The sequence below is a fragment of the Ambystoma mexicanum genome, chromosome 6p (genome assembly GCF_040938575.1).
Source record: "Ambystoma mexicanum isolate Mex_15411 chromosome 6p, UKY_AmexF1_1, whole genome shotgun sequence".
In the NCBI taxonomy this organism is placed as follows: domain Eukaryota; kingdom Metazoa; phylum Chordata; class Amphibia; order Caudata; family Ambystomatidae; genus Ambystoma; species Ambystoma mexicanum.
The window spans coordinates 1,302,926,701-1,302,954,001 of record NC_090935.1 but is presented as its reverse complement, the minus strand read 5'-3'; the positions used below and the strand labels follow the sequence as shown (position 1 = coordinate 1,302,954,001).

General features: G+C 45.3%; 1 protein-coding gene across 1 annotated transcript in view; it reads left to right on the top strand.

The window, feature by feature from the left end:
* The window catches only part of ACER2 (alkaline ceramidase 2), a 220,396-nt gene that overhangs the window by 89,080 nt on the left and 104,015 nt on the right, over nt 1-27,301 (top strand). The window contains exon 3 of the mRNA XM_069625959.1: nt 12,072-12,213. Coding sequence (XP_069482060.1) covers nt 12,072-12,213 — 142 coding nt within the window. The remainder of the gene's footprint in view (nt 1-12,071; nt 12,214-27,301) is intronic.

Sequence of the window (27,301 nt, the reverse complement as noted above, 5' to 3'; positions counted from 1 at the left end):
GAGCTATTCCTAAGGACTCAGAAGTGTTAGCTGAAGCACTTTCATCATACCTGTTTTTCCAGGTAGAGAGAGACTTCATTAATGAACTTGATTAATCAAGCTAGATGTTGACCCTACTATGCTCTTTAGCGGAAGGCGTTCTCCGTCTGGACAACCTTGTGTATTTTTCATTTGTGAGTGTTCCAACCATGAATGAATGCCAATGGCAGAAGACCAGATTCAAGTGGGAGATTTATGCTACAAAGTTGACATAAAACCTGTACGTGCACCTGGAACTGTGAGTAGTTGGTCCCCACAGGTGAACAGCTCAGCCCGGTGACAAATACTTTTTGGTGATGTGCCTCGCTTTTTACTTTTGTTTGATCTCAAACCAGTGATCCAGACAGGCTGGTTTCTTTAACCTCTTACTCCAGCACACACTGCTCTGACTACTAGGTAAGCCTGCAAAGTGCCTACCTAGGATCAGGCAGACTGTCTGCGCACCAAGATTTAGATGTATGCCACCAGTGACTTTGGTCTTTGTTTGGGCACTTGTGAGATACCATGCACACTGAGGAACAACACACGAGTGCTTTTTTATTAGTAGAGACACACAGGGGAGAGAGGTGTTTGCATGTTGTGAAGGCTTGAATAGTATGTGGTTGTTTAGTTCAGAAGAGTAAGCACTATATGTTTGTCTTACTTCTAAACTTCCCTAATAGATAAATACTTAGGTGTGTTTTTGGGACGGCTAATGAGATAGACATGGGGATTTAAGCGTTTGCCTCAGATAGTTCTGTGACCTGTAGCTTATTCTGTTGGGCCCCCATCTGCCATGAGAGAGAAAGAGAGGTGACCATGCTGCCTGTCACATCCCATTTTCAGTTTCAGCTGGGCTTAAATTTATGAATGCAGATCCCTCATTATTCCTTAAATTAAGTCCCTGACTCCAGTACTGCCCTCTGTGATTGCTGAAAAGTTGATATGAGTGCTAGTTGCTCGTGTGACTAATATATCTATTGTCTCTTGAACCCCCATTATAACATAACCATTGAAGCCTCCAGTTTTGACATCCTCAGAACCGGTGTCATAAATGATTTCGATGGGACTGTTGCCACGATTGTAAAAAGGACTAGTCATGCCCAGATCATCACTATAGAGGCATACCACACACACCTTTCTACCCCGAAGGGGAATGGGCAGGCATTACAAATGACTGTGGTTCCTGCCAGTGTCAAGGGCTGGATGTAACAGTCCCCATGTCTGCATCTTCTTTGGCAGCCTTGGTGTTGGCGACCCTTCCCATGGTCCACACTGATCCTCGTGGAGGAAATTAGAGTCCCAGTGTGGATCACAAGATGCATACCAAACAGACAAGAGCTTTGGACGCTCCAACACATTGTCAGAGGTGAACACCTGCAATGCTGAAGAGGCAGGAAACATGTGCAACCCACATGACAGTTGATGGGTTTGAGCAGACCAAGGGCAAGGGATTCTGTAGAGAGAAGGAAGCTTGTCTCTAAGGTCTTCCTTCTGTATGTCTCTTCTGGTTTTGCATTGGTCAATAGTTGTAGACCTGTATCTAGATTGAGAAGATGCCAATTTGTTCTGAGAATATAATACACTCTGTTGTTTGCTGTGATTGTGTGGTGTTGTACCGCAGCCTCTCTACCTCTTTTTCAGCTGGTTTGGTTTTGTGCTTGAGAGGGGAGACCTGCTGAGTGGCGTCTGCTCTATTCTTCAGCTAGCTTGTCGTCCATATGGGGAGTTCCCTTTTCATGAATCTCTTGACCAAGTATTTGGCTTCAAGACTGGGTTCTGGGAGCAATTGTGCTTGCTTCTCTGGAATTCCCCATAGGGGAAAAATCTAATGCGATTTTTAGTGTGCGCAATGTCGGCCCTCAAGATGGCATTCATAGCATCCATTTTCTGAATAGTTTGCTTTAAAGGCTGTTTTTATAGACATAATATTCTAGGTACAAGAAAGAAGCGTTCCTTTTACTGTGGTAAGTAGTAAATTCAAGGCGGTAGTCATTGTTATTCAGGTGTGTTGCGAAGCGGCCCATGGTAATGTCTGTGCCCTCCCATCTCATATAGATATCGTCTATGGATCTCCCCCCACTATGCAACACTTTCTGTGAAACCCGTGTTATCCAGACATGCATGGTTTCCTGTGTATACACCCATTAAAAGATACGCAGATGAAGGTGCAGGTTTTGCACCCATGGGGGTGACACGCTTTTGAAGATACGGTTCTTTGTTGACAGTAGTCATTGCTTTTCAGTGTAAAGACCTGCACGTCACAGTGCATGGTATGTTCCAGAAAGCTGGTTGATCGGGTGTCCAGATAACTTTTGACAGCACTCATATATCCTGGTGCTGTCGAATAAAGGTGTACAGTGACTTGACGTCACGCATTAAGAAAGCCAGCCCAGGGTGCCAATTGATATAGTTGTTTGGCACTAAATCGCAATGTGGGAGATGAGGGGCACCCGGTTTTGACCTTTTTGGCCCAAACCTCCAGAATAGCTTTCAACACATTGATTGATTGATTGAGGGTGTCATTCATTTTATAATGCACAAACCAGCCCCAGAACATGGAAAATTAAACAAAGAGAGGGAAAGGACTGAAGACCATGTTAACAAGGAAATAAAAAGGTTTTTAATGTCTTCCATTTTTTTGCATTATGAATAGAAACAAAGCTACTTGATATTACACTGGCTCACAGGGCGTGAATGCATAACCGGACATTATTTATTTTAATACAGAGGTGTAAAACGTTGATGGATTTGCCTGGCTTGCATGATAGCATAGGAGACTTTGAGAATCACTGGTTCAGTGGTAGCCAGGGTTTTGCTCGCATTGTTTTAGCATTTCTGTCTGGCCAGGTTGTGTCTAGAGCGGTGGGGACACCCCCTTAATCTGGGGCAAATCCTTGCTTGTGCGTTTTCGCTTGGAGCAGTTTTACTACTTCTCTAGACAACAGTCACATGTGCGACCAGTTGCCATTTTCTTCTGTATGTGCAACCGATGGGCCTCCAGGCTTCTCGGGACTGTGGAGGGTGATTTCACATCATTCGTTTCCTGAGGTTGCAAAGTTACAGACACTGAAACTGTGATGCCACCAAACTATTTATTTTATTCCTAGTATTCTATCAGGTTGAAATCCTCTTTTGCTGTTTCCTTTCCATTGTGGTTTAACTGTAGACATCCCATGACAGACCCTGGGATGAACCTCACCAAATGGTGCAGACATACATGATCCTCAGTCGGACCGCTGCACTAGGACCCGGAGGCAGGATCCCAACTCCTAACACTCTCCTCAGTTCGCACAGACTGCAGACACGACATCTTCATATGTAACATGCGCAAACGCAAACACACACGCACGCACAACGTTCTAGCTCATTTTCTCGCAGGCCCATTTGTTCTTTTTTAACACATTTCGATGTAAATGTTGAGGGGGTTTGGGTTTAGGTATGTATTACGGTGGGGGTGTATAAGGAGGGTGTGGTGTGTCACCCCTCCTGGGAGCATGCCATCTCCCAGGGCTCGTTCTGGGGTCACATGTTGGTGACCATGTGACTGTCAAATAATAAAAGGGACGAGCCAGCTCGGCTCGTTAGTTGCTGTAATGGAGCCCTGCCTGCCGTGTGTGTCATTTACTGCACCGCCATGCTGGCGCTCCCTAGCAGGCAGAGGGCCTGCTGCCACAGGACCCTCTACATGGAGAGTGCCCCTGCTGGGCCACACTGTCCGTGACGCCTCCCATATGTCTGCCATGCCTCTGCTGGGCAATTCCAGTGCCGTCCTTTGTGTTTGCCTGGGTACCCCCAAGCCATGGAAGAGACCGTGTGCTCACGGTCTGACAGGGTGCCCCCTGTCCCGAGATGTCAGTTGGGTGCCCCCAGTCTTGGTCTGCCTGGCCTTGGTGACCGTAGGCCAGGACTCAACAATGGCGACGTAGAGGCAAGTACCCCCGCGGTGAGCCCCAGAACGGTATGGTGAGCTGTACAGCTGCCAGTGTTCTCCTGTGCCGCCTGGAGAAGCCAGGAGCGGCTCTGCGATGGAGCTATCCCCGTGCGCTCCATGTACGGAGTTTGGCAAAAAAGCAGAGGGGAAAGAAGTCACGTAGCCGCCCATGCTCCTCCCCCACCACACCTGGGCCCCGAGTACAGTGAATTCAAGGTGCTCCGTGTTCAGAGCAAGAAAGAGAGGGAGACTCTGTAACAGCGAGCCCACCCTGATCCCTAGAGATGACCCGAGCCGTGAAGGCGGTGAGTTTTAAAAGGAAAGGGAAGTTGTGGACCTTTGCGCACAGTGTAGTCGAGGCCACTCTCCTCAGAGAGATCCCGGGCCGCTAGGTGGTGAATGCTAGTGTACTCCGAAATCGGAGTTTGAGAAAAAGGTGGGCGAGAAGAAAATGTCCCGCTTGGGGGAGAAGGCAGCGCACTGCCACATTAAATAAATAAATCTCCCGCCGGGGGGAAATAGAGAGAGAGCGGGTGCCCGGGCCGCATGTGCAAAAGTGATGTTCCAATCAGCCCACCTGTAGGATTTGAAACATGTCTGGGCGCACAACCTATACACGGGCACCAGATAATGCCAGCTATATTACATGGAAAGGAGTCAATCCAGAAATGGTTTGACTTTGGACCGGTCCCAGCACAAGAAGCTCTTAAGCACATGCAACCTATTGACAATGTTGCCTGCACGCTGCCGTGTGGTGTCCTCTGTGTGTGCCTGGGCCCAGTGGCGGGGATGTTCAAAAGAACAAGCAAGAGAGGAATGTTCGCTCAGTGGAGCATTTGAAAAGGTGAGTGCCCCGCTGCAATAGTTTGGAAAAGGGACAAGAAGAACTGATCTAGCACATGAGGGTTGCAGCTCAGTGGGAGTGCTTGTGCGCCGTCTGCTGTCTGCAACAACTGCTTGGAGGGGGGAGTGAAGCAAGTGCCCCACACACCTTGCCACCAGTTACTGCGTCACTGTTCTGCCCCACCCTCCAAGGACTGTGTGCCAATGTGGTTCCTGGTGCCCCCAGGGGCGGCTTTTTCCCGGCCCCTTGGCTGTTGTAACGCTCACCTGATTCCCGTAGAGGCGCCGGTCTTGACTGGGCGTATACCGTATCTTCACAGGTGATGTGTAACACACGGCTGGCTCTTTGGGCTGGACCTCCGTGCACGGTATATCTGACACGAAGGGTAAGATGTCTGCAGATAGAAAATATGGGATTAAGGAACTGGGCTATTGAATGTCTCTCTCTTCTTCCCTTTCTCTTCTCCTGTAGAACCCCAAAGGTTAACGCTCTCACCTTAGGTAAGTGAACGCCGTGCTCTCCATCTGCCTCGGGGCAGGGTGCTGTAACCAGTTTCTTCACTGGATAAGGGGAGCAGGCCTCTTGACTTCAGAGGACTGCTGTCCGTCGTTTACTGCACGAACGGTAAGTTTCAAGTAATTCTAATGTCTTTAAAGTCTTTAGTAATGATGTTTCTTGTTTTGCAGGGTTCCGGCGATGGCAGATGACGGGCTGAAGTGAGTTGAAGATGGAGCCCGTGTGATGAATAGAAGCGCCTGGAAGCACGTAAGTAAGCGCTTGTTGCCTGCTTCACGATGCGCTCTAACTGTCTTTTTATTTTGCAGGTATAAGTTCGGAGCGGCTGCAGGGTGCCGGAATACCCACTGGGTTAGATGTGGAAAGGAGTAATGGCACGTGAGTATTAAAGTTCCCCAATGTCTTTAAACGCACCTTGTTTTGTCTTTCAGATGCGGGATGCAGCGCCGAAGGCCTCCGGAGCGTGCGAAGAGTTGGTAAGCTTTTGTCTGTCAGATGCCGGAATGCAGTGTGAAGACCTCCGGAGCGCACGAAGAGTAGGTAAGCCTTTGTCTTTCAGATGCCGGAATGCAGCGCGAGGCGTTGGTGACAGCCGATGGACCAGGTAAGTGAAGAGCTGTCACTGAAGACCGTAATGCTAACCTGTTCTTTCTTGTCTTTATAGGTGTTGCTGAAGACTGGATTCAGGATGGTAAGCCTTTTTCCTTAGGCCCAGGATCAGATGCAGAAGACACGATGAGCGTTCTGCTGCAGAGGATGCAGAATAACGCAAAGCAAGATTCATCCATCGGGTGTGGTTCAAATAGCCTCCTGTAGTGCTTAGGTGTCTCCTTCCACAGCCACGCCTAGGTAAGAAAAGAGTTCCTGCTTTCCAGAAGAGTTCCAGTGTTCTGAATCTAGGGAGTGGCTCCTGCCCCACCCAACAGGAAAAGTAGTTCCAAACAGAAGAGGATCAGAGGCTCAACTGGCAGGCAAGTAAGCAGCATGGTCTGCTGCAGGTAAGTCCACCCAAGCATTATGAGCCCGGCGCTTCCAGCGCTGGGACTGGGCATATTTATGAGCCTGGTGCCACTGGCGCCAGGACTGGGTCCAAAAGGTCCCAATTGGGACTGGTTGACACTCGGAACCTGGGTTATGGATCTGCTTCCAAGGGAGTTGGGAAAACCCTGACCTTTTGGAAGCAGAGATCATGACAGCTGTGGCGTTGGTGACTGTCCTGAACTGATGACTGTGCATCTATGAACTGGTTTCCCGCAACTTTGCAAGTGCTTAAAGTGGACTCAGAAGACATCCATATGAATGCTGGGAGCCCGCAGACCCTGGACATGCTGAAAATGGCCCCAGCCAAAATGTTATGTGAAGCTCTGCTCCTGCGTTTGTGGGCATGCTTTGAATGGTGACCGGTGCGAACGATGGTCTTTCAGTGGGATAAGTTCCACTCAATCATGTTAATAAAATGTTTGTTTGAAAGGTGGAATTTCCAATGTGTCATCAGCAATCCACCAACCCCACTGTCACCCCACAGTGTGTACCAATGCTCAGTAGGTGTATTATGTTTGAAACTACCAAAGTAATATTATTTGCACCTGGATTCCAAGCGTTGTTGTTTGTGACTGTGAAGTGATTTAATGTCCAGTGGTGGTTCCCATTTGTTTGTTCGTTATGGAAAAGGAGGAGTGTGGTGTCACCCTTCCTGGGAACATGGTATTTCCCAGGGCTTGTGCTAGGGTCACATGTTGGTGACCATGTGACTGTCAAATAATAAAAGGGACAAGCCAGTTCCTGCTCGTCAGTTGCTGTAATGGAGCCCTGCCCGCGTGTGTGTCATTACTGCAGCGGGATGCTGGTACTGCGTAGCAGGAGGAGGGCCCGCTGCCGCAGGGCTCTCCACACGGACAGTGCTCTTGCTGGGCAACACTGTCCATGATGCCCTCCCATATGTCTGCAGAGCTCCTGGTGGGCAACTCTGCATACGACGGTCTCAGAGTCCCTGACGGGCAACTCTGCAGCGGAGCTGCCGGTGCCCCTGCTGGGCAACTGCGGCGCCGTTCTTTGTGTTTCCTGGGTGCCCCCAGGCCATGGAAGAGACTGTGTGCTCATGATGGTCTGACAGGGAGCCCCCTGTCCCGAGATGTCAGCTGGGTGCCCCCAGCATGTCGGCTGCGTGCTCCAGCCTTGGTCTGCCTTGCCTGCGCAGGCCAGGACTCAAAAGGGGGGTGGGGGAGGTTTGGGGTTCCCCCTGCATTTTTTTGTGGCGAAATGCGTTTTAAATTTGTTTTCGAACAAATGAGTCTCGGGAAAATGTTTTCAGGTAATAATATTGCGGCAAAAATTATGCTGGTAAAAAAAATCATGGTTTGACCTGGTAAAGGTGTATCCCATTATACCATTTAAGGGGAGCGGGGGTCGCGGGGGTGTCCCCCGCATCCTTTATTGTGGCAGCAAAACCACGGCATTTTTGCCACAATATTTTATATTCACAGCCATTTTTGCAGCGATTTTAAGACATGGAACCGAGAAAATTGCTGCGAGGAAACACCATGAAACAAACACACGCGTGCACACACGCACACACTAAATTGACAATCACTCCAGCCAATCAGATGCTGTGTTTTCTCAGAGGTACTCCCATTCCACTGTTGTTCTCACAATGATGTGCTTCCAAGGACAGTGCCATACCAAAAAGCATATGCAATTCCCAGTTCTGTCGCTTACATAAGGGGCGACTAATTCAGCAGAGTTCACAACAATGTAGAACTGCATTGCTGTTTCCAATGGAGCAGAATTGCAGGCTGTTTCCATTGGAGAACTGCAGGCTATTTCCAATGGAGCAGTACTAGAGGCTATTTCAAAAGGAGCAGAACTGCAGGCTGTTTCAAATGGAGCAGAACTGCAGGCTATTTTCAATGGAGCGGAACTGCAGGCTATTTTCAATGGAGAAGAACTACAGGCTATTTCCAATGGAGAACTGCAGGCTGTTTCCAATGGAGACGAACTCCAGGCCATTTCCAACAGAGAAGAACTGCAGGATATTTCCAATAGCGAACTGCAGGCTATTTCCAATGGAGCAGTACTGCAGGCTATTTGCAATGGAGAAGCACTGCAGTCTATTTCCAATGGAGAACTGCAGGCTGTTTCAAAGGGAGCAGAACTTCAGACTGATTCCAATGCAGAAGAACTGCAGGCTATTTCCAATGGAACCAGGACTGCAGGCTATTTGCCATGGAGCAAAATGCAGGCTATTTCGAATGGAGAAGAACTGCAGGCTATTTCCAATGGAACCAGGACTGCAGGCTATTTCCCATGGAGCAAAATGCAGGCTATTTCGAATGGAGAAGAACTGCAGGCTATTTCGAATGGAGAAGAACTGCAGGCTATTTCCAATGTAGCGCTACAGGCTATTTCCAATGGTGGAGAACTGCAGTGCTGTTTCCAATGGAGCAGAATTACAGGCTGTTTCCATTGGAGAATTGCAGGCTATTTCCAATTGAGCAGTACTACAGGCTATTTCCAAAGGAGCAGAACTGCAGGCTGTTTCCAATGGAGCAGAACTGCAGGCTATTTTCAATGGAGCGGAACTGCAGGCTATTTTCAATGGAGAAAAACTACAGGCTATTTCTAATGGAGAACTGCAGCTGTTTCCAATGGAGACGAACTCCAGGCTATTTCCAACAGAGAAGAACTGCAGGATATTTCCAATAGAACAGAACTGCAGGTTATTTCCAATAGAGGACTGCAGGCTATTTCCAATGGAGCAGTACTGCAGCGGAGAAGCACTGCAGTCTATTTCCAATGGAGAACTGCAGGCTGTTTCAAAGGGAGCAGAACTTCAGGCTGTTTCCAATGGAGCAGAACTGCAGGTTGTTTCCAATGGAGCAGAACTGCAGGCTATTTTCAATGGAGCGGAACTGCAGGCTATTTCCAATGGAGAACTGCAGGCTGTTTCCAATGGAGACAAACTCCAGGCTATTTCCAACAGAGAAGAACTGCAGGATATTTCCAATAGGACAGAATTGCAGGCTATTTCCAATGGAACCGAACTGCAGACTATTTCCAATGGAGCAGAACTGCGGGCGGTTTCCAATGGAGAATTGTAGGCTATTTCTAATGGAGAACTGCAGGCTATTTCCAATGGAGCGGAACTGCAGGCTATTTCCAATGGAGAACTGCAGGCCATTTCCAATGGAGAACTTGGCAACACTCCCCCCTCCGTCCAGCACAAAATAGTGAAATGGGCTATCACTTGAAAGGTCCAATTCTGTGGCTTGTATCAAATGACAGATGGCCCTCTTCTTAAAAGACCCCTCGGTATGGCTTCCACCAACGGAGACAGACAGGTTCACAGGATATGTTTGTCGGAAGTCCTGCAGAATTGGGGCTAGTAAGCATTTCTAGTTATTGGTGTGGAGCTTAATCCCGATGCGAATGGGGATTGTTTAATTATGCTTAAAGTAGGCCTCAGGCCCTATTCCTGCAACACAAAATGTCGGGGTGCCCCTCTATTGACTATAGCAGTCTGTGAACAAACACGTTTATATCCTTTGAACAGCCTTAGGTTTGCCCAAGTGTCTGCATACTTCACTCAATATTTTGCAGTGCCTGTCACTTTTCCCTTGAGCTCAAGCGCAATGTCATGAACCCACAGGCAGAGCGTATCTCCTACCATGCTTCCCACCCGTTTATCTCGTCTTCTGGGCTGTACATGCATGGACAAAGCACTCACATTAATTACTGGGGCAGTTCCGTGCAACACTTTCTTTCTTTTTAAGAGACATAAGTAATCACTAGTGCCACTTCAGAGGACAGCAGCCAGCTAAGCACAGGTGTGTTTGTGGACCCCTGAAAAGGTTTACAAATCGAGAAATGTAACGTGTCCATCGCTCTTGGGTTCGTTTCATCCTGAATCCCACAGGGGGAATTGAATAAATGCGTATAACTCAAGTGAAACAATGTTCCGGGTGCTTCTGTCTGAAACACCGGCCTCTGGCGCCATGAACAGTTGATTCATGTTCCCTTTCAGGACTTAAACTGATTCCGTTTCCGGTACCGGGTCGCAGGCTAAAAGGAGCAACATCCAGTGCATTGGGCGAAATAGGTTTCTGCTTTACTCCATTTACAATAAGCCTTTTTCTAGGTCAACAAGTCCACATGTTTTATGTTTATCGCTGTTCTCTTAGGTGGCAGTTGTGATTACTTAATTGTGTTTTATGTAGAGTGATGCACTTTAGTGCCGCTTTAACACGGTGTGGGGGCTAAACTTTGTTTCATTTTTACTTGCATCACAGTAGCAGGTTAATAAAAATGCCTGAGCATGTCACGTTTTGTTTTACATCTTCCAGGAGAATGTTATTATTTTTCTAACGTAACAGTACTCCTTTCATCAATCTGTGATGAATGGCTGTGAGTTGTCCCCGATATATCACGCCAATGTGTGCATTTCACGCGGCCTTCTAAGGTCAATAAGAAGCATTAGCAGGGGTGGGGAGGGGGGGTGATCCAGCCAATCAGCTAGCTAGAAACGTGTGCTGGAACCTACAATCTCAGCCCAAATTGCAAGCTGTCTGATGGCTGGGTCCCCTGGTCGACATCTTCCTCCACACGCTGTCTCCTTATCACTTTTTTTTTTTTACCATTTCGAACCCCCTTCCTCAAAACGACTTACCTGTTTGTTGTGGTGGCGTACACCGCCACCGCCTACGCAGCTTCCCAGCTTCTCCGGCCACTATGGAAAGAGAAGAGGGGCTCCGTATGGAGCCCCGCCTTCCCTTTCCATGACGGCCATCTTAGCACAGTATTTTCAGTCATTGAACGGATGCGCATGGCGTCCCGTTCAATAGCTGAAAGTACTTTTTTTTTTCAGCACCCTGGGTACCGCTTTGGTAACCTGGGGTGCTAATGCCGTTAAGCCCCCTCTCCAAGGGCTGGAACTGGGGGTAATGGCCCAGCAGCCCAAGTTAACGGGCAGAGCGAAAGAACGGGGGCTTAACGTGTACATGCCAACATTCCAGGGCATCTGGGAGGGAGATTTCGATAGGGAAATCGGGAGACCTATTTTTTTTCCATAGAGATGCTTTGGGGCTACAGTTATTTAAGGCAGGAGACCGTGAAAAAAATGGCAATATTTTTCACTGACGAATCGGGAATCTCCCGCCTAAATCGGGAGGGTTGGCATGTATGTTAACGGCACATTATATTGTGTAATAAAATTAATTTTTACTGCGCTTAGAAACATAGAGTGATACGGCATGAAGCGCTATGTAGTAAACAAACATTATTAATATGATTATTACACTCCAACCTCATCAAAAAAATATTTGCGGGGCTTGCGGTTTAGATGAGAAACCTACGGGGCTGATATGAAGTTCAAAATCAGTACAGAATTTGAGGAATCTACTAGTTTGGAACAAAAAGCACACATATCAAGCTCCGGGCCTGATTTACAACGCGTTTTTTCAGTGGAATTACGTCTTTGTAAAATGCTTTTGTTAATCTGGCCCTTTGGGGTGGGGTTATTACTACGGATGTCGACCTCTTACCACATATCTTACTTTCTCATTCTCAAAAACAACACGTGTTCCATTACAAACCAACGTGCAAACACTTTTCTTCAGCAGAAGCTCCCTCCCCGTTGCTAATGTTGACATGCAGGGGAAAGGCGTCGGGTCACGAGTTCCTGGCTCTTGGTGGCCTGCTGTTTGTATTGTGCGCGCTCGGCCTGTGTACTTTTGTAACCTCTACTTCTATTTTTGCTTGCTTTAGGAATCGGATCTGTTTACTTCCATGCCACCCTCAGTTTCCTGGGCCAGATGCTGGACGAGCTGGCTATCCTCTGGGTGCTGATGTGCGCCCTGGCTATGTGGTTCCCAAGGCGATATCTTCCCAAGGTTTTCCGAAAGGACAGGTAACACTGCCAATTTGTGACAGGTCAAGAAAAACACAGACATGTATGCGACTAAACGCTTGTAAAAACTTGCAGCACGCACGGTAGTTCTGCACGCCTGGTAGTTACAGGGGTTTCCGGAAGCAATGAAGTGGAGTAATGCGTGTCGATTGGTCATTAGGTAGCAGGAAAGCCCGCCTTGACGACCAAAGAGAAGCATTTACCTTGTGGGATGTTAAGGGGTTCAGCACTTGCTAGAGGTTTTATGTAGAAGCAAAAAAGACCATGTGGTCAATGTAAAACACAAACAAGCAGATGCATTTCGGTGCAACCACCAGTACAGGATATACGGCCTAATGCTCACAGAAAAATGAAGCAAGTTATATATTACAACAATAATGACACATGTTATTGAAATGTGTAGACATACTCTAATCTTTGTTCGTACCCCAACCAATGATTTCTAGGGGCATCCCATAGCGAGGAAATGTAGTCAAGCAGCTACATTGCTGACTTGGGACATGGGTCCTAATCGCGGCCTCGGCCCTTGATCCAAAAAGTGTGTGTGATTCTGAGCAAATCATATTATCTCCATGTTCTTAAGCTGTAAATATGGAAAAATAAGTTGTACGGTGTGCAGCATAGTATTGTCTCAATCACCTCCTCTGAGCCCTGATGCCCATTTCATTCTGGTATCTTGGTTCCCTTGTATCTGGGCCCCACGCACGCACACACCGTAGAGGCCATTTTATATATCTTCTCTGCACAGCACCCCAATGCTTAAAGGAGTTAGGTCAGTACTACATAACGTTCCTAAAATAAAAGAACCCCCTGATTGGAGACAGTGTTGAAAATGGACACTGTCTACACTCCGTCTCTCCTCCACTTCCCACTTCGCGGAGGGGAGGTGGGGGGGTTGAAGGAGAGACAGCTTGTCAGTGGTGTGGGCGGGACTGGGGGAAGAGCTACGGCCCTGAATAAAGGATGCTGGCTGCTTTGCATAAAAACAAAGTGCATTGTCGGCAGTCACGGGCAGAGAGCTTCCTCAACTAGGGTGGGGCAGGGGTGTCGCGTTGGGCCTCCTGTCTACACAGAAGGGTGCTCCGGCAAGACCGTTTTTTCCGGAAGGCAGCTACGTCTTGTTGCAACCCATTTCCTCCCCTGACTGTGTAGACTACACCAAGATTCCTTTCCAGTTTCCCTTCCCAGTCACTGCTTTCTATATTTACAGATAGCCCACTTTACTGCTTTGCTGATACATTGTAAAGCCACTCACTGAAATGCACAGCCCATAGCCACAGATGACGTGTACACATGGAACGAGAGTACATTTGAAAATAATAAAAAAACAACAGGATTGGTCCTGTAACTTGTCCGTCCAAATCAGAAACTGTAATAAAAAAAAGATATAAAAACATGGCGGTGCTGGGGCTAAAGAGACACATTAGTTCTGAAAAGGAGATCCTTTTCCAAGTCTTCGCTAAAATGTGATTGATTCCAGAGGGACGAAGTGCAAAACATATTTTTGCACCACGGAACACATCTCAGTCCTTTTTATAATCCATTTATGGTGTGTAAGGCAAACTGGTTACGGTTTCTTCTAGTCCTTGGCTAGGTGTTTTTTCCAAGGCAAAAATTACCAACTGCGAAAACTGTCTGGGCTTCACTTATGTTCTGTATGGATGACCCTGTGTGCCAGCCATATATTGCTCTCCTTAATAGGGGGACAAAGTGTTTTCCAGCAAAGGGTTAGGTTTCCAAAAACTTAACTGCAGTCTTCATAGAGAAGGGCCTCAACACCAAACAGATAAGACGTTTGACTCTAAAATGTACCGTCATCATTAGTCGGAAAACCAGCACAGGCCCCATCACGTATGCTCCACACCGCCTTGGCACGCTTTTTTAAATTTCTGCCTATAGGACCCTTTGCCTAAATCTTACCCTGCTGGAATCTAGAACGCCCTACCATTGCACTCCTCCCCTCATCTCTGGGCTCTGCAGCTGGCCAGGACATTTACACCATGTGCAGCTCTGAGGAAGATTACATATCGGTTGTTTCGTAATTTTCATGCCAATTTCCACCGACCTCCATTCACCAATATTCGTTAGAACTTTGTTGTAATGTATGCATATCTAGCTTGCCTTACAGATCTCTGTTCACATTTTAGAATCAAATTCCCATGGAACTTTTCTTGGGGTGCCCTTTTCTCCCCAGTGACTGTTCCCTTTAGTGCAAACTGTCGCCCAGGGCAACAAGGATTCTACCACAGATTTTACCTGCAGTAAGTATATAAACAACCGTGCCATCCATGTTCATCGACTTTTCAGTTGACTTTTGGTGTGCAGTCTTTCCTCTGCCCCCCGTGGGTGACGCCAACTTGTGAGTGGTTGAGATGAGAAAAGAGGGCACTTTTGGCACTCTGAGCCTATGCTGGAGCTCCGAGCAACGGGGGGAGGGAGGGAGGGAGGTAGGGGGGATAATTTCCTCTGCACAGTCATTACACCAAGGTGAAATATCTGCACTCGGCGCTAGCCATTGTCTAGTGATAATTCACTCTTGGCAACTAGGAAATGGTGTGCTTTTTTGTATGTGTAGAATTGAGGTAGGGAATGACTTTCTATGGCTGATTAGGAGATTTCAACGTCAAACTTTTGCCACGGGTCGGTGTCTGCGAACACCGTCCTGAAGCAGTGTAATAAATAAGACTCTTTCAACCAAGCCTTTACGCGTTGTGCACCTTATTCAGGTGATAACTGTGTAGAATCCAGAGATGGGTTAGCCTTCAAACCAGCCAGAAAGAAACCCATGCTGCTAAATAATGTAGGCATTGACAAAAAATACATTTTTTGAAAGTATTCCGGACAGTGAAGAGCAAAATCCAGAGGAAAACTTTGATTGCATGCTGAAGCTGTGAAGAGGCTCGAAAAACGTTTTGGGTTAAGTGAGGAGGTAATTAATCAGTCAGGTTTTCCCCCAGGAAACGAGCAGCAGTTGAATAAATCAATTGCTGCTTTTGTGACCACATTCTAATCTTACTGGGGATGCCCTTCTACACATTTGGAGAACAATAACGCAATTCCTCATCGTACGTGCAGGTGAGCAGAAGTCTCCTGCCTAAACTTTTTAAACTGGAACACTTCAAAGAGGGAGACTAAGGAGCGGCCCAGCATGGACATTGAAGTGCAAAAAAGATTTGATAATTGCTCTGTCTGTCTATCTATCTATCTATCTATCTATCTATCTATCTATCTATCTATCTATCTATCTCCCACTTATGAAGCGCAGAGCTTACACGAAAGGTATAATGGCACTTGTCTCCAGAGAGACACGAGGTTGTGCACCAGAAAAGCACGCACTGGCGGAAATGTCCATTCCCAATCAAGTCTTTATTAAAGTGTGGTTAGACTTTATTGGTCTTTTGGATTGCATGAATGATGAGGAGAAATATGGCATCGTGGTTGCAGATTATTTGTTGAAATGGAAGGAATTGCACGTTGTTAGCAACATAAGAATGTAAACCACTGTACAGGCATCAATGGAGGCATTCCAGGGGAGACTATTCCTCCTCATAGACAACTGAGTTGCATTAACCTCCCAAGACATGAAGAACTCATTGAAGAGAAAGGGGATGGATAAAGCACAGTTGCACAGCTCTCTACCACCCCCAGGCTAATGGCCAAGTAGCACACACACATCCAGCCATAATAAATGGCTGCAGCTGGCAGCAGCCTCTGGTTTAGAGGACAAGGAAGAGGCACAAAGAGCAATCGCTGCTCACCCTATGACTCTGAGCACAGAAAAATAACTATTTCCATTTGATTTTATGAGGGGATGAAGAGTGAACGCAGACCTTTGTCCACCCTAGAAGCCAACAAATCTCGACCCGAAGGTCATTGACGTACTTAAGGTGAGATTTAGGATTAAGCAAAGGCAGAACGCCATGAAAAACAATTCTGATGTAAACATCTTCTGTAAAGTATGTGGTCATCCAAGTCGGGGAGGGGGTAAAAATAAAGATTACAGTCCATATTATGGAAAGACTGTCCAAGTACAGCCCTCCCCTAACTGTAACCAAAACGGGCAGGATTACATGCTTTTGGAAGACAGTGGAAGGTGGAATGTGGATACAGTGACATTGTATGGAAGGGACAGTTGCCTGAGTACCTTTACAGGTGGGATCATATGAGTAGACTGCAATTAAAGCCCTTTGAAGAGACTGTGCACAACCCGTCTCATTGCTGTAGAACGTGGTCTAGAAAAACATTTGTTTCTCACACAGCCGAAGCTAATTCCGTGAAAGAACATTGTGAAATTCATGAAAACCTCAGAGACCAAGAAGGGAGAGAAAACTTCACGTCACACTCGAGGCCTGTGAGTTCTATCGAACCAGCCTCTTGGCTTTTCCCGTTCTCCTCTTTATCCAGGTTCTGATTGGCTCAACCGGAAACATGGCAATACCCGGAGGGCTGTCCAACATGCTTGTACGAGCAAGGCAGAGTTTTCCCACATATTCCAAAATGAAACCCATAGGTACCGCTCATGCCGTTTATTGTGAAAAGTCACAGATTGCAATTTGCAAATGTGGCCCACTATTTTTGAGTACCCGCACCTATGCCTTGTCCAACCTTGCCTTTCTCTCTCACACTCTCTCCTTCTCTATGAACCGAGATGTGTGGTGTGCAGTCTTGCCCCTATCCAAACTCTGTGGAGGGGATGGCGCTACTGAATGAGGGGGTGAGGTGAGAAAAGAGTGTGCGATCGGCACTGCGCGCCGGGAGAGCCATCCGAGCGACCTCTGTTCTGGAGCTCAGGGCAAGGGGTGGGAAAATTGATTTTATGTAGCATGCACTGTACTAGTGGTTATGATATGTACACACTATACTGACACTGGACACGACCTGACTCTTGCATATATTCAGTGCGTACTGTTATAGATTTGTTTGCATCTCTTGAAGAAATGATTCTGTGTTCTTTACTAAAAGGATTGTACATCTTAAACATTCTACCTTTTACGCAGGCACAAATTGTCTTAACTGTGTACATATCTTTCACAATGATTATACATGTAAATATAACACAAATCTGAAAATGTCTTTAAAGACAGCTATGAATCTCAATAATAAGCTTATATTCTGCTTTTTGTGTGGCAGAATCCGTACTCATTTCCCTCTCTTCCTTGGGGCAGGGATTTCTCATCGTCTCGAGGTCTGTAAAAAGAGACATTGACCACGCGCGCAGATCCAAGTTTGGGATGCCAGGCATCTTAAAGAAAATTGCACCTGTTTGCACAGGTGTCGCCCCCATTCTTTACCACTTCCGCCCGATGGGATGCTCACATAGGAAGCTGCGTAGGGCCGCACCAAAAAGGGGTGCTTTGGGGAAGAAAATGTCCTACAACTGCCAAATTGGAACACCGTGTCAGGAAGAGGGGTTCAAAATGTCACTTTTACATAATTCCTTGCAGTGGAGAAAGAAGAATGATGTACCGCACACAAAAATACAAAAGGAAAGAAAATACAATTGCTAACAGCAACAGCCAGTACATACATTCTCAATTAAAAAATGTATCATAATGCTAGATATCAATCTCAATCCTCCATTATCTGTTTAAAAATATCTCCTTTCAGGGGGGCCTGCATATAATAAATACATCTTATGGTAGCCAATACAAGCGAGAAATGCTTGCCTGTTAGTACATGGTACTCGGCTGTCCACAAATCTATCAAATTGAAGGAATCTTAAATCATTTTATCTCTTGCAGTGTAAACACAAATGCACCAAGGTTTCAGTTTCTACAAAGACAATCAACTCCATCGTTATTTTATCTTATTCATAAAATGTCCAGTGTGGGTAACACATTAAATCTAAACCTCATAAAAGAGACCCTCAACTGCTTGCTAGGAAATTTCCAAAGATTATTTGAAACCACCACCAGCCTTTTTTCTCTCATATGGCACCAGTCATGAATCCATCACTGCATTTTAGCCTTCAACAAATTCCTAGTAAAAAAGTAGAGGTTGGCCCCAGTGAATCCAACAAATCTTCACATGCAACTATAAAATCACGTATTGCAATTGACGATTTCTTAGCCGCAACCAGTTACAAATGTGTATACCTAGATTGCCAGGGTGGATTCAAAAATGTAAAATATATTAATAACAATTTCCATTTTATCAAGGCTTACAGAGATGGTAAGCAAAGTCCATATCGAAAAGCTGCTATTGGAACTTTACAAAGTGGAAGGATTTGTCTTTACAAGACGCCTTCTCATCTGGTCAGTAATTTGCATTAATCTAACTGCAGAATTTCCAGACCATATGCCATACTGGGCACAACTTTAGTTGTGCAGCAATTAATAACGGGCGTGAGCGAAAAACGACCACACTTGGAATTCATTATTTTCAAATGAGCCGAGAACAAAAGAATTTTGAATCTCATTCTTGGGTACAAAGCTTGGTGATTTGCTCTCTTGAAAATAGCAATACCTAGATACATCAACTGCTGCATCAATTAAAGTCTGGGATTATACTTTTTCCAAACATACCGGTCCATCTTTTCCGACAGCGAGAAGCTTATGAAAGTAAAGTACAGTGAAAGAATATTAAAGGTCACCTTGGCGTTCTGTGCCATATAACACACTCAGCCTGATCTCTTGCTTTTTACGGCTCCTCAGTCACTATTACTATCTTTATAATGTGCAGCTGTTTGTACATTATTCTGTATATCAACCTCAGAAAGTGCAGAAGGCTGAGCCAGCTGCTCTGTCCCTCACACCTGCAAACTGTAGGTTAGCCACAGATCCTAGTAGTGAAAGCTATCTTGCCAGTTTACTCCGTTTTTCAGCCTGGTCTAATGAGCATCTGATGTCATGTTTTTATGTTTTTGTGAAGTGCCGAATCGCCTCCGTAATAGTTTCCAAGCACTGGTTCCTTGTCAATTGTGTATTGTGCCCCACCACAAGTTATATGCTCTGAGTTAAGTGAGGATGGGCTGTTGAGTAGAGATTGCATATGACATAGTGCATTTTAAGCACACTATAATGAGCAAAAGTACACGTGTGCCGTGTGTTATTTCTCCCCCACTGTGCCATTTCATACACTGAAAGAGAAAATTGTAATTTGACGTATTTTGCGCAATTTCAATTTTTTGATGAACCAGGCTGTTTAAGTATGGCATCTTTTTGCCCAGGAAATGGTGGCCATGTGATAGAGAACTGTACACTTTCATTCACCTGGAAGCTTAACATCAGCTTTCTTTGCTTTCACTTCCTGGTTTTCGACTGCAAAAACAGCAGTCTTTTTTTCACTCACTGCCATGGCCAGGAAATACGATTACGACATATCCCTGAAAGACCCCAAGTCACACAGGGTGGAGGAGTACTGGACTTAGAGTCTAGCCCGCTGGCCTGGACTCTTCTGAATGAGCGATATAAATCAGGGGAAAAGTACGCCACCACCCTACTTTTAACTCTGCAGTTTATTTTAATATCTTTTCGTTTGACATGCACAAAAAAAGGGTTGCCTTGTTAAGGACTTCAAATGTTATTTAGATCATGCACAATAACACTCTACGGGTCTGTGTGAAACAGAGAATGCAAGCAGGTGTCTTTATCACACAGTTTATTTTGTTGTGTGTCTGAAAGTCTCGAAGGTACAGTTGCAAAACCCAGAGGGCACCAACAAAGTTATGGTGGGTTAAAAAAGGTTTGGATATTTCTACTTTTGCATTTCAGGTGAAAGAGTTTTTTTCAGACATTTTTAAACTCACCATAACGCTGTTGGTGTTTTATAAACATGCCCCGATACGCCATCCACAAGGCTGTCAGGACTATACTGCACGGCAGATTCCTAGTAAGGGGTGAAACCAGGTATGTAGTTGTCCTGGCAGCCTTAAGAAATGTTTGCGTTGGGTTGATAAAGCTATGTATAAAGTACCACTGCTTTGTAAGACAAAGACAACCTCCTGGAGCAAAAGGTTTGCATTTGGACCAATTTGCATACCCACAATGCCTTGCTGATGTGGTTCTGAATTGGGGGTGAACCTACAGCCATGACCACTAGGTGGTGTTATGGCACGTATGACTTGGTTCAAATGGATTTTACTACTATACATATGTATACTTGTTTATCTATGTTTGTATTTGTGTATTATATGATAAACACATATATCATACATAACCTTTGTTATCCAGCATCCTGTTTAACAGAACACTCTAGTGACTGTCACCTTGCATCTAATAGTACCACTTTGGTTAAGGAAATGTTGGATAAGAACTTATTGAAGCTGGATGATTGAATTTGTGCATGGCAAAGTGCTGGCAAACATAGCTGAAAGGCTGGAAGATGTGTTTATGTTTATTCGTGTTGCCTGTGGGAACTGCAGGAGAATAAGAAGCCTCTGCAGAGGGACTAGCAGGAGCCCAGGCACAGCACTAAGCAGTAAGCATTGCAAAACAGTTGGTGTTTGCAGCTGCTCACCCTTTTCCTATCTGCAGTAAAACTCGTACACCCCACCGCAACTGAATACCTTGATAATAAATGGTTGCAGTGGAAACACAGCGATGGAATACATCACACCATGACGTGAACTTTTACAACTATGTCACGGGAATGATCTCCTGAGTCCACATGGTATCAGTCTTCCTCTGCTCCATTAAATGGAATTCAATTATTACTTGGCAGGTTGATGACCTGGGAATTTAATGAATATTGTTTTCATATTTTGGCAACATACCTTCCCTCAGCCTGCTGAGCGAGGACCAATGCCTGGGATATGAGGACAATGTTGCCCATTTGTGGCCCTCTGCAGTTGAACGATGGCACTCTGTGTTAATTGCTCTTGGCTTTTAAGCAATATCATTGTTCGTCCTGTCTAGATATTTGGTAATGAAAGCCAATCATGGACAAAAAGAGCATCTCTAGGCATAACTGCTAGTGCCAGAAATGTGATGTCGCTTCTGGTTCCATGCGGCCCTTCTCTCTTACTGCCCACACTTTCAGACTTCCGTCGTATCACACTGGCTGAGCTGATACCTATCATCTTGCCTGCCAACACTTCCAGTGCTTATTCTGGTCCCTTTGCACCACAGTCAAGGACCTGGCACTGCTGAACTGCTCCTTCCTCTCTCCTCGCTTCAACTTTTCATTTTCTTCTGGTACCTCACCTGCTTGTTTCATGTGTCTTCCACCATCATACCCATCATAAATAAAACCACCATGGACCCCCAGCAACACAACCACCTTTGACCTGCCCCCGCCTTCCTCACTATTCCAATGTGGTTCTCAAACCTGTAACATTCAAGCACATCACTGACTAACTGCAGCCATACCGATTCATTGAGGTTGTCCAATCTGGGCTTCGCAGCAAGCCCATCACCGAGACAGTTCTCACCCATGTCTCGATGAATCAGGCTGGAAGAAGTGGCCTGAGGTCGAAGAATAAGGATATTAGGAGAATTGTCAAGGGAAAGGAGGCGGTAAGGAAGGAGATCAGCAAAGAAGAGGAGGGGGAAAGCAGTGCTGAGAAGAAAGGGGGAAGGCCTACCATATCACGGCTCTTCAAAGCACTGCGCAAACAGACTGCTCCAGTCACCCATATGCACTTTGAGTAGTGGTTCCTTTCCTTTTAAAAAAACAAATACAAATACACAATATAAATTATTGTGCACACTGTTTCTTGCCTTCCATCTACAACCCATTTTTGACTGATTACTTGCTCTATGCACCAAAACAAACTGAGTTGTGACAGTGGCCAGATGTTCGGTCATCCGGCATACAGCGATTTGTTAACTGGTCACGTCTTATGACCGATCGGACATGATAGTTGCAATTCAATCTACAAAAACTCTAATCGATTGACCACACCTCTGTCTGCTTTGTTAAAGTCTTGTGAGTGCAGTTTTGTAGCTGTATTTCTTGTCCCTCCTTCTCATCTCTGCTATTGGTAAGCTCTCAAGACTACGAGCGTGGGTGAGTTTAAGAGAAAAGCGGGTACAACGACAGCTCCTGAAAAGACCTTAGCTTCTCGGTGTAATTTGGGACATACTCAGTCTTTATCAAGTATTACTTGGAAATGCTCGTCATTGGGTTCACACTGTGTGCATTTTGCTTAGAACCATCCTCAGTTCATGTCAAGCGTAGTACTATTAAGACTTTGGTTTTGTTATATAATCAATTCTTAATGAATACGCTTCCCCTTGTATTTATTTATGCATTCAACTTTTTCCACTGGAATTTTAAGAGCTTCTTCGAGTCAAAAAAAGATTTTGCACAAAAAGTATTTTAAAACATGTTTTTATGATACATAAAAATATTCAGTATACTTTAAAAAATGAAAGGTCTACATCATGAAGCATAAGCCGTGGACGTCCGACACATGAAATACAAATTCACAACATACCTTTTATGTTAGATTTAACAACTGTCATATCACAAAATAATAAAGCAGCTGTTTGGATCACATGGCCCTGTGCTCTAGCACCTTGAAGTGTCTCTTGTGCTAGATGGAATTACCAATAAAGATCTCAGACCAAATAACTGGACAGACTCAAAGAATATGGCAAAGTACTACTTTATTCTCAGTTTAATAAAGCAGGGTGAACTGGAAAACATCAGACGGATGCTTGCACAATCACAAGAAAACTTGATTACACAGTGGTCTTATACCACAGTATGTGTCATCTATGACATCATCCTACGTGGCAAACATACAATGTATTAGCGGGAGGGATTGGTTATGGGGAGCATGTCTACTTATAGAATGTATACGGGTTAGTATTTCATTGACCGTCTCTTATCGGTACAACACACCTCAAATTAACTCTAAATATGTAGAACACTGACTATAGCAAACAAAATGGCAGCAGATTTGTCTATGCAACATTGTATAGCAGGTTGCCCCATAGACCCACTGATTGGTTGGCATTCTCGCCCATCTTGGACTCTCGACTCGGCTAGCAGCACGAAAGGAAACCGAAATCCAGGTGCTTGAATCATTTCAGATTATGCCCCACTTTCTCAATTAGTCCATAATCTCATCAGTCCGGCAATGAGCCAAGGTTTCCTGTCTGTAGTTGACCTTGTAACTGGCTCTCTATTCTAGTACATTCAAGGGAGTGAAAGCGCATTACTGTCTTTATCCAAGGCTTAATGAATAGCCCTTGTTTTCGACTTCTGAGTCAAATGTGAAGAGACTACAAATTTGTCCATTTCAGCCTCTTATTTACTGCTATTTGATTTAATTATATTGCGTGTCATTGCGCCTCTTGAACTCTAGAGACTTGCTCACTCTACCGTGTATAGACTTTATACTCTTTTAATTATCCAATACTTGGCTCTTACAGATGTTTTCTTCTTCTTTAATCTAAGAGAAATATGTCTCGTACATGACTAATCCATCTGCCTCCCTTTCGTGCTTTGCAGCTATTCATTAAAAATAATCCTTGGTCCCAAGCCAACATAGACTCCTCATTGTTTTGCATACAAAGCTGTTCTTCCAGCTTCTCCTGTCTTTGCAACCCTGATCTGTTTCTGAGGTAGTTTAATTTAATATTTACATGAGCCGGCGTTCATTTTCCAATTATGGGCATCCTTGCCACGTTATATTCCTCTATAGCAAGCTTCTATGTATCTTTTCTACCTTGCGTTCCTGCATATTTACACTTATTGGTCAGCAAGATCCTTTGTCTTCATTTGCATTCATGATTACTTTTTCATTTCGTACATGTTTCTCTTATTCCTTCAGTTACATCGTCGCTCCTAAGTATTTTCATATAGCTTTAGTTAGACTTCATATATCTTCTTTATGACATTACTCTAGCCACGTCAGATTGCACTCCGTGCTCCATGATGCCCAATGGTGTGTGCTGACATCCTTCCATACGGCATCCTTCCACACTTTCAGTCCGAGGCAACATTATATACGGTTGTCTTGAGTGCATATTGTCTCTCGTACACTCAATATTGTATCAATATATCACATGAGTCTCACATAGGGCCGATCTCTCCTGCTGTTCCAGTATGACGGCAGTGAGTTAGGGAAAATGCATCCACCTGCTCCTCTACAGCCCCATTGAATGAGTGATAGCCACTTTGATACATTTTATTGTGCTGGCTCAACCCTTTTGTGTTTCTGCTGCCAAGAGTAAAAAAAGCATGCTTCCTGCCTTGATCGACAAAACCCATTCACTTTCTATGGTAGTTTTAAAAACTCACTTTTAGACCCATCAAATAGTGTACATAAATATCAAGTGCAAAGTGTCATCCCTCTGACCCTCACTATAGGTCCACACAAGTTCAAAAGACTGGATTATATTCCATTTGCCCAGAAAACCATGAGTTGGAATTTGACTTGAACAGAATTTGCAAAACAAATAACAATATTGTCGGCACGGTACCCCCAAAAAGTAGTCCTCACATGCTGGACGTATATTTCTCTTTGCAGTGTAATTTCAGGAGGCTTTTAGTAGATACTTTTGTCAGATTTAATTTGGAAAATTGCAATGCACAATCATCACTAAGCACACATTTCATAGCGACCCCCCAGCATGAATCCTCCCACCTTTCACAAATTATTTAAAGCCTTGAAGAACATTGAAAACATTTTTTAAGCAACACTGATGGCAAAAGTCTCTTTATTTGCTTCTTATGAAACTGAGTTTAACCTAATACAGTGCATGTTTGTAATTTTAATTTCCTTAACCAGTATGTACATTTCGTAATGGGAGCACTTCAAAGGGTTCCAGCATCAGTTCACCCCGGATGGCAAATATGGTGAGCGAGGCGAATATACAGTTTTTCTCCCAAGCAATGCCTCACGCTTAGTCACATCAGGGAAAACGTAACCACGTAAGACCCTGCTCTCAAAAGATAGCCATTTTGCTTCAAACACATACAGAATGTCACCAAACAACCTGTTGAGCTTGTGTTGTCTTGACATTTGATCTCCCTGTCAATCTTTGTTAGGAATTTACCAGCTCAAAGATGCAATGAAGCACACATGCAGATACTTTCAGCATTTTATTACCCCCAAACCAAAGATATGTGGGCCTCTTTCTCCCAAAAATCAGCCCTTTATTTTTTCATACTTATCACCACACTAGCCTCACAGTAGTCATACAAAACCTTGTTTTTTTAAATTTATTTGGTATTTAAAATGCACCTATACAGCAAATGGTGTTTCAAGGCACAACAAAACAAAGGGGTGGAGGGGCAGGGGGACATGGATTAAGACAAATAAAAATGGTCCTACCTGGCCTTGATCGTGCAAGTACAGTAACATAAGTGCAGGGGAGAGGGGAGGGAGGAAGTGCCGGAGAGCGTGCGATGCTCTAATACTAACGAGAGAAAGGTAGTACAGGTCGGAGTGGCGAGCATGCAATTGGTGGTGGAGGGCACTAAGGGGGAAAAGGGCCCATGGGTTAGACGAGTGCTAAGGGGAGGCCAGGTGGACAAGTGACAGGGTAATGCAGCGAGTGCAGGGGAAAGAAGGTCTACGTTCTAAGTGCGAGGAATGGGGCTGGATGGCCTCAACGGGGCGCATGTCCAACCAGGCTAGTGTAGGAGAGGGAGCCTGATAGGGCAAGTTCAGATTAGGAGGGGGGTCAGGGGAGACCAAATGCAGGGCTAGACTGGTTGAGGAGGGCCTGATGTCAGTCAAATGAGGCAGAAGGGGACATTAGCAGTGGAGGGGGAGAGGGAAGGAGGAAGAGAAAAGGAGGGTCTTGAGAAGCTACCGGAATTTAAGAAGATCTGGCTGAAGTCTGAGAGGGACAGGGAAGTCATTCCAGAGTGAGGCACCCGTGGAAGATAGATCTACCCCCCACTCTCTGCTTGGAAAAGTGTCTGATCTGCAGAGAGTTGAAGCTAGAAGAACGAAGGGCTCTAGCAGGGAGGTATTAAGGGAGATAGAGTTGGATGTAGTGGGGTCCCAGGACCTAAAAAGCCTTGTGAAAGATGCAAAGGGTCTTTAACTTAATCCTTGCAGCAACCGGGAGCCAGTGGAGATATTTTTGGGCTGGAGAGATGTGGTCCCTGGGCTTGAGGCCAAGGTTAAGTCTTGCAGTCCTATTCTGAATTTGGTTGAAGGGGGTGAAGGGAGGATTTAGGAAGGTTGAGGAAAAGGCTGTTGCAGTAGCCCAGCCTAGAAAGGAAGGGGAAGGTGAGGAAAGGGAGAATGCCTCTGAAGAGGTGCAGCTGTAAGTGGGCCTTCTTGGCAAGGTCTGTGATCTGAGGAGAGAAGGATAGAGAGGAGTCGAAAATGACACCAAGATTTGTCTCACAGGAGGGAGAGGGGGGCATGGAGGGCAGCCAGAGAGTAAGAGAGTAGAGCGGAAGGAGGGAGCCGGGGTCCCAATGAGGAGGCTATCAGTCTTACTAGCATTAAGGCAGAGATCGTTAGCAGCACACCATGTCTGAATAGCAGTCAGACAGTCGGGAATGAGAGAGGAAGAAGAGGCAATGGAGGGAAGCTCGAAGGAGAGCTGCATGTCATCCTCATATCTCTGGAAGTGGGGAGACAAGGCAAATACCAAATGGGCTAGAGAGGCAAGGTAGATGGCATAACACTGGAAGTGAGGAGAGAAGGCAGAGAGAAGTTGTTCAACTTATACTAAAGCCATATTGGAGCCAGATACATTATAAGAGTGTGTTTTGCATACTGTAAAATGTCCATCACCTGTTTGTCATCCTTTGGGGAAATTATGGAACTGTCCTAACCGTTATGGGCGGGTCAACCAAAAATAAGTAAAACAATGGTGGTGGAAGGACACCAACTCGGCATAAGTCAATTCCAGGAGGAATTTGCTCTGTACTCAATTTCAACGAGGCTAGCTGTACCTGAAACGAAGTATTTGTGATCAGAGGCTTTTCACTGAAGTTCACATTTTTTTGGCAGGTCCAGATTTTTTGCCATTTTGTCAGAAGAAGTTCACAGGCCACTCTGCTGGCTGCTTTTTACCACGGGTGACAGGGATCAATAAAAAGGCCAACACGCAAATGGAAGCTAAAATAATTTTCTTTATTTTTTAAATGTAATGCAATGTGTATAACATAACACATGGGGTAGAATAAACATATCTCAGGATCCAAATGAGTATTCTCAGAACTTGGG